The 7,527-nt window shown below is 39.2% G+C and overlaps 1 protein-coding gene across 5 annotated transcripts in view; it reads right to left on the bottom strand.

The window, feature by feature from the left end:
- Positions 1 to 1,664: 1,664 nt before the first annotated feature.
- The window catches only part of ARHGAP29 (Rho GTPase activating protein 29), an 85,021-nt gene continuing 79,158 nt past the window's right edge, over positions 1,665 to 7,527 (bottom strand). For all 5 annotated transcript variants that reach the window (XM_061121336.1, XM_061121340.1, XM_061121337.1 and 2 more), the window contains 3 exons: positions 6,432 to 6,762; positions 6,195 to 6,303; positions 1,665 to 3,795 (listed from right to left, as the gene is read on the bottom strand). In XM_061121336.1, coding sequence (XP_060977319.1) covers positions 2,906 to 3,795; positions 6,195 to 6,303; positions 6,432 to 6,762 — 1,330 coding nt within the window. In that variant the 3' untranslated portion in view covers positions 1,665 to 2,905. The remainder of the gene's footprint in view (positions 3,796 to 6,194; positions 6,304 to 6,431; positions 6,763 to 7,527) is intronic.

Below are 7,527 nucleotides of genomic sequence, written 5' to 3'. Positions count from 1 at the left end.
GTATGCTTTCCACAAGCTTTCTGGTGGTCTGGCAGCTTTTAAAGGACTCTCAACTCTTGCCCTTTCCCTAGGCTCACATTGTTTCCATGTGACATAAAACAACTTCTAATGAATGACTGCCACCACATTACTGGGTAGCAGAGCATAGTGGATGTTGTAGGTGCTCTGGAAACAGCAACATCCCAAGAGATACTTGCTTAATGTCTTAGGAAACCACAAAACATCTACAGACTGATAGCTTTAGCTGGACAAGATGCCAGAGAGCCCTCTAGGCAGATAGGAGCCAGAAGTGGAACTCTAACTTGTGAGGTTTAAAAAGTGAGGGGAAACAGAGAGGCCACTTGTTGATGAGATACTCTTTGGCTTGTCTCAGTAGATTAAAAGAAAATTAAGAGTTTATGCAGTAATTAAGAATAAGCCTGACAATGCCGGAGACACAAGGCCCGAGTTTGATCCCTGAGCCAGGAAGTTTCCCTGGAGGAGGAAATGGCAACCCACTGGTTGGAAAGCCTGGAAAATTCCAAGAGTCAGACACAACTGAGCAAGAGTTTAAAAAGTACATTTTCTACTGAGTGAAAGGTCACCAGCTGGTATTCCTTAAACAAATGTGGCGGAAGGCACAGCTCACTCATGACATTACATTCCCAGAGTTGGTGTGCTGTATCTGTTTTGTGCTCCTTAGGAAAAAAGATAAAAGATTTGAAAACCTGGATGTGATTTTCCTAGTAGTTTCTAGTAGGATTAGCCTAAGGGAGATCCCACCTGAGGACTTTATCCTGTGGTGGTGCTGTTGCCTAGGCACCAAGTCATGTCTGACTCTTTTGTGACCCCATGGACTGTATCCCATCAGGCTCCTTTGCCAGTGGTATTTCCCAGGCAAGAATACTACAGTGGGTTGCCATTTCCTTTTCCAGGGCATCCTCCCAACCCAGGCACATTTTCTAAGTCTCGAGATGAAATGATGAGAAAATTCTAGACATGGATAGTGGTCATGGTTGCAGAACAACATGTGTGTACTTAATGCCACTGGACTGTACACTTGACACTTGGTAAAATGGTAAATTCTACGTTATGCATATTCTACCACAATTAAAAATTTTCAAAGGTGCACTTTCTATTGTTAAACACTACCTGATATTACTTAGTAATTATGCAGTCAAGAGTGCCAATGTTACATCAGGATCTGACTGCCCTGTGTTTGAGACCTGACTCCAACTCTTACGTCTGTGGAACCCAGAGTACATTATTTAAGCATCAGTTTCATATCTGTAACATGGGAACAATAAAGTACTTACCTACCCATTATAAGCTGCTGTAAACTTGAAATAATTTACATGGAACTCAGCAGAGTTCATGGCATGCAGAAAGAACTCAATAAATTTTGGCTCTTATGTTCTTTACAGGTTTTCGTACCAACACAATTCTACATTTTAAAAAAAATTAGGACTACAAACAAGTCTCCAGTACAAAAGGGTGGGTAATTCTTTATCCCTAGTCCTTAATGTCATATAAAACTATAAAACAACTTCCCAGAAAATGCACTCCATGCTGCAGTCAAAGGACATATGCGTTCCAAGTGTTTACCACTAAGCCAATGGCTAATAAACCTCAAGGTCTCACACCCCAAGTGGCAACAATTTCACAGAAACCACGAGAACTTGAAATAATTTAACAGGTTAATATATATATTTTTATCAAGTATAACATGGTCATAAAAAAGCATTTGTTACAAATATAATTCACACATACAAAAAGAGGCTATTTTATTTTTTGTCCCTTTTATATCCTATTTTATGCAAAATGACAAAACCAAGAAACTAACAGAACTGAGCTAGTTCTAAAAAACTGGGAAATATAAATGAAATATATCCAATCATCTACACTCCCTCTCAAATTCCAAACAATGAGGACTTATTGAATTATACTCTTAGAATCAACTTTAAATATCTGTATGATTCACCTGACTCATACATGGTCAACAGTTATAAATCCAGGTAGAAAAAGCACATAAAATTATTCATAAGTGAAAACACTTCAAACAAAAGAAATGTTTTTTAAAAAATCCAGATAATATTAAAAGGAAATACACTGAATTTTAAAACATTGTTTTGGACTATTATATAAAATACCAAAAGGTTCAGAACTGTTGAACAAATGTTTATGCAGAACAAAGCCAAAAAGTGAAAAATTATTAAATGTGTACTATCTAAAACCAAATAAGACATGTCTGAACTATATAATTTAGAAACCTGTTTAAATGCATTTTCTTTGTACAGTTAAACTGGCTATCACATGCAAAATTTGGCAGTTAATTAAAATGGAATTAAATACAGATTTGCAAGCCTTTTGGCCATGATGTAAATATGAAAAAGTTAAGTGAATCACCAATTGGAAAATACAAGGTTACACACTTACCATAAAAACATAAATGGTCAAAGACACACTATAAAATTGTGTGAAAAAACAATCATACCAAACCCAGATCTTTCAAGCACTTGCACTCAGAAACATTCCTTTTATAAATAAGCATGTAGTTTCAACATCAAAAAAATAAAGCTGATTTCCCTCAATTGCACCTATTAGTTGACAGCTATATCATATATTAGGGATGCACTTAAATGGACCATTTTATGGGGAATCAACTGAACTTCAAAAAAATTTTAGAGTCTATTTATTCACAACTTCAAAAATACATATAATTCCAGTGAGGCGCAGGTGGGCCCTATCAAAACATTCTGCCATTCAACAAAATCGACACAGGATAACACAATACAACGACAAAAAGCTAACTCCACAATTTGGCAATCCTATACAAGAGAGGCCCTGTCAAAAATTTCTTTCAGAAGACAAACACAATACCACAAAACAAAACAACAAAAAGAGAAAAAACTGAATTCTGACAACCCTACACAAACTGTGGGATTTCATCTTCAAGGTCTTCAAACTGCTGCATTCGTTTTAGCCTTGGTCTCTGACACGCCGTGGGCACACCAGGCTGGTCTCGCTCTTCAGCCTTCTCTTCAGGCTTACTAACTGGGTTCACAGGCCCAGCCGATGCAGTTTCAGACCCTGGAATTGATTTCAGCACGTGCTCCTGGGGAGCATGCGTTGTGCCAGGGGGCACGGCTACGGAGGGAGTCACTGGTTTCTCCTCATCCCCTCTCCCACTAGCAGCAGGAGCAGGTGGTTTATAAAACGTTGTCCAGTGCTGGGGCTGCAGTGTCCTGGGTGCTCTGACGGAAGCAGGAGGGCAGGAGTCGGAGGACCGTCTCTCTGACACCTGTCTTGCTGACCTGATAGGTTCTGTGTTTGGCTTACTGGGCTGGGTGATGCTGATTGGGTGGTCCCCACTGCTCCTGATGTTCAGTGTCACACCTCTTTCCTGGAATGCACTGGGCACAATCATTCCAGTCTTTGCAGTCAGGTCATTTTGTTCATACTGTTTCTCCCTAGTTTTTTGTAGAGTCTGCTGATCAAAGCCATCAAATTTAGAACAAACAACAGGTGGGGTGTCTTTTCTATTAACTCCTTCAAAGATAGGATTCTTGCAAAGCTTGTCTGAATTTACATTTCCCATATTTCTGCCATTTCTCTCAGTAGGAGAGCCAGCAAGAAGTAGTAGTCTGTCTATAGGCAAACTTACAGGTCTAATCCTGGTCCTTGGAAGATGCCTCTCAACACCATTTAGGTCCCTATCGGACTTCAGAGTAGGCAGCTTGGAGGTTTTACAAGCATCTTCTGTCTTTCTTGATGCTGACTCAAGTTCTTGGTCTACAAGCAAACGCACTTTGTTGTCTGTAAAGGAAGAGATTCATTTAAAAATCAAACTTTATGGTACACAGTTAACAAGAGTATCAAAATGAGTTAGAGATGAACACCCTCTCAAAACAAGAGTTTTCATGTACTTTCTCCAGGTTACTTTTTAGTTTTCTAGGCAGAGGAGTAAAATACTCATAAAATATTAAAGGTACACTTTGATTTAAAATGTTAGAAGTCTGTATTTATTTAAATAAATATAATAAATAGCTACAAAATTCATTGCAGGTTGTGGGAAAAAACACCCTTGCTGATGTACAATAGCTTATGTGCTATGTATGAACAAGTAAGTGAAGTGAACTGAAGTGAAGTGAAGTGAAAGTCACTCAGTCGTGTCCGACTCTTCGTGACTCCATGGACTATAAAGTCCATGGAATTCTCTAGGCCAGACTACTGGAGTGGGGAGCCTTTCCCTTCTCCAGGGGATCTTTTCAACCTAGAGACTGAACCCAGGTCTTCTGCATTGCAGGTGAATTCTTTACCAGCTGAGCCACAAGGTAAGTCCATGAACAAGTAAGTGCTGCCTAAAAGGGTTGTCACGATTTCAACAGGCCAATATTGCTATGTTACCCTCAGAAAAGTAAGACCAATTTACATGCCGACCAAATATAAGTATACTCTGAATCCCAGGGCTTTTGCCAACTCCATCTGCTTTTCACAGTTATATACAACCCACAGTGAGAACATATTACATTAAATGCCTTAGAGGCCCTTATATGATCAATTAATAAATGGACTATAATATTCATCCTGATTAAAGTTGAATAGTTTTAAATGGAAAATGCCATTCTCCCTATTTACTGTTCAATTCCAGATGTACTTCCCTCTCTTTTCTATCAAGTCTGGACCCATGGTCCATGTTTTCTTAAACTAGAATCCTGAACTTTTCTAAACCCTGTCCTTTTTTGTTGCAGCATCTCCCCTAAAATATCCCGGTTTCTGGTAAATTCCAGCCCTCTGCTCATGCTCCTCTTCTGAGGAGTGGTTTGCAGACAGGAGCCCATCAGAATGACTTAACAGTTATCACCTCATCTGACCTTCCTCCATACCTCCTTACTGTGAACCTCTCTTCCCTAGGCTTCCAGGGCAATGCGCTCTTATTTTGATTTCCCAGGTCCTTCCCCCAGGTATATAGAACATCCTAAAGAATGTTTTGCAAACCACTGCAGGCACCAAAATGCATTCTTGAGTTCTAAGGGAGAAAACTACAGTGTAATGGATAAGAGTGCAGACTCCGAAGCCCAGCGTCTGGATTTAGCTTAGCGCTACCCCTTGTGCACTGAGCAAGGCAATCTTGCAGTCCCTCAGGGTCTTCACCTGTCAGAAGGAATCATACTTGTATCTTTGATGATGTGTGGCCTAAATGATCTAATCATGAAAAGTGTTCATTTATCTGGTATCTAAATGAAGTGGTACAGGTACTAAAAACAATGACATTTGTTTTTATTATTATTGCTAACTGGGAGCCCTAGATAATAGAATAGTGAAATTATCATGAACATAGATTCAAACACTGAACAATCAATTAGGGGCATGACCTCTGGCACCATTTAACCTCTCTCAGATTATTAGGTGATGGGTCGAAAGGGTTTAATACTATCTATATTACAGCACAGAACTGTTTCTGAGATCAAATTGGATAAACAGAATCAAACAATAAGAACAGTGCCTAGCACAAAGCAGGCTCCCTTGCTTTTCAGATCTTGTCAGGCTGTGATCATTAATATTACAGATCAAATTTAACATATATGACTACATTTAAAAAACCTGCAAGTTCACTTTAGTGATGTACAGAATTACAGTAACAAATGAAAGCCTTTCCACAAATGGATAGCCCACCAATCACTGCAACTTAAATTACATACAGTGAAGGACTACAGACAAGGAAATAAAAAAAAAATACACATGTTTGCTCAATGTGTTAATGAAAGGTGATATGAAAAGGCATTTGAAAAAAATTTTTCTGAGTTTTTTGAGTCTAAAATTTTTGAATTTTAGGAGTCTAGGTGACTCCTTACGAGTAGTAAGATCAATACAATGATCTATGGCTACAGATGATGCTAATGAATCATCAGACTACTCAGTATATTTCTGCATTCTTGACATACATTAATGGCAAAAATAAAAAAAAAATGTTCAGAAAGAGCACAAAACACACCTATGAACTCCAAGATGTGCTTTTATCAGGATTACTGAGAAGAACGACATTCATATAAATGCAAGGTACACTAAAAGGCATTCTTAATGTCTGGGAAAGATGCACTTACTAAAGAACCTTCCTCCTCTGACTTATTTCAACTTCACTCACCTTGGCTTTTAATCATGGTTTACTGGGGCAGTTTTAAGTCAGTAAGCATGCATTTTACATGGCCACTCACCAAGGAGATATGCATCACATTTTTCTAATGCATTTTGCTTTCGCTCTGATTCCTCAAATGATGGAGTGGATTCAAAACTTTTGCTTTCACTATCTGTAGTTTGGATATCCTGTTGATAAAAGAAAGTTTTTAAACTTGAAGAAGCAAAACACACTTCAAAATAAACAGTTCAAAGATTTTCAACTTATAACATTACTTTACAAAGTTCCAACAGAATTCCATATGAACAAAACTCACTTCTTTTGAAGAGAAAAACAATGACTTCATAGAATGTTCTGGATCTCTTTCTTCTGGTGATAACAGAGACTTCGGAAGATAGCCTTGGTCAACCTGAGGTGTGATGCCACCTGCACTACATACAGCTGCATCTTGTGGCTGCAGGGACCCATCGAAGATCTTCTGTGAGTAGGTAATGAGGAACTCTACCAACCTTGCTTGATTTGAATAGTCAGCAAGAGAGGAGATAGTGATAGGAGCTGTTGTGGGCCTTGGCCTAAGGAGACTTGGTCCAAATATCACACCCAAGTTTCTGGAGTTCATTTTGTTTTCTTCCGCATGATCTACAACTCTGTGACGCAGAACACATAAAGCTGTATTAGATTTCCTTGATGGCAATTTATTATAGGCTGGGAAAGGTGGAGGAAAAATGGGCTGAAGTCTAGGAAAAGGATCTATTTATTTGCTTAAATACTGACCACACAGCAAGCTGGGTTTCACAGTATTAGGATTAAATATAAATAAGTAAAAGGAATCAGTACAGTTTTACCAGCAGGAAAAAAAAATACCCCTAAATGCTGTTCCTATCTTAGTAAATATGCATTACATCTCCCAAGGTACCTATGGTGGAAACTGTCTCACTGCCCACAGCCAGTCTCCCAGCCCAGTTGACCCTAAAGACCTCTGCTGCTCCACGCCACTCCCACTGCCTTACCTCAAGTTCTCATCGCCTTTTACTTCTCTGATTATTCAAGGAGACCAGAACTGAAGTAGTTAAGTACCTCCCCTCCAAGCCATTCTCAATATAGCTGCTAGAAAGACCTAACAGGCAAACTTGAGCATGTTAAATTCCTGGCCCCAAATCCTTTAGTGAGTACAGAAAGAAGACAGTCAACTCATCTGCCAGGCATGTATGACTTTACCAGGTCCTCCACCTAGCTCATTTTGTGCTACTGCTTGCTAGACTGGCCAAACTAAACTTCTTTTATGTCCCCCAAAGCAAAGTGATCTCCTGTGTTTCTGCCTGGAATACCCTTTTGCACATCCTCTGTCAGCAAACCATTCTTCAAGTCTGACTCAGGGTTACCGTCTCTGATTCATGACCCCCTCCCCCATG

This window comes from Dama dama, chromosome 20, assembly GCF_033118175.1.
Source record: "Dama dama isolate Ldn47 chromosome 20, ASM3311817v1, whole genome shotgun sequence".
Taxonomy (NCBI): Eukaryota; Metazoa; Chordata; class Mammalia; order Artiodactyla; family Cervidae; genus Dama; species Dama dama.
The sequence above is the reverse complement of the archived record's forward strand: the minus strand, read 5'-3'. Positions and strand labels throughout refer to the sequence as shown.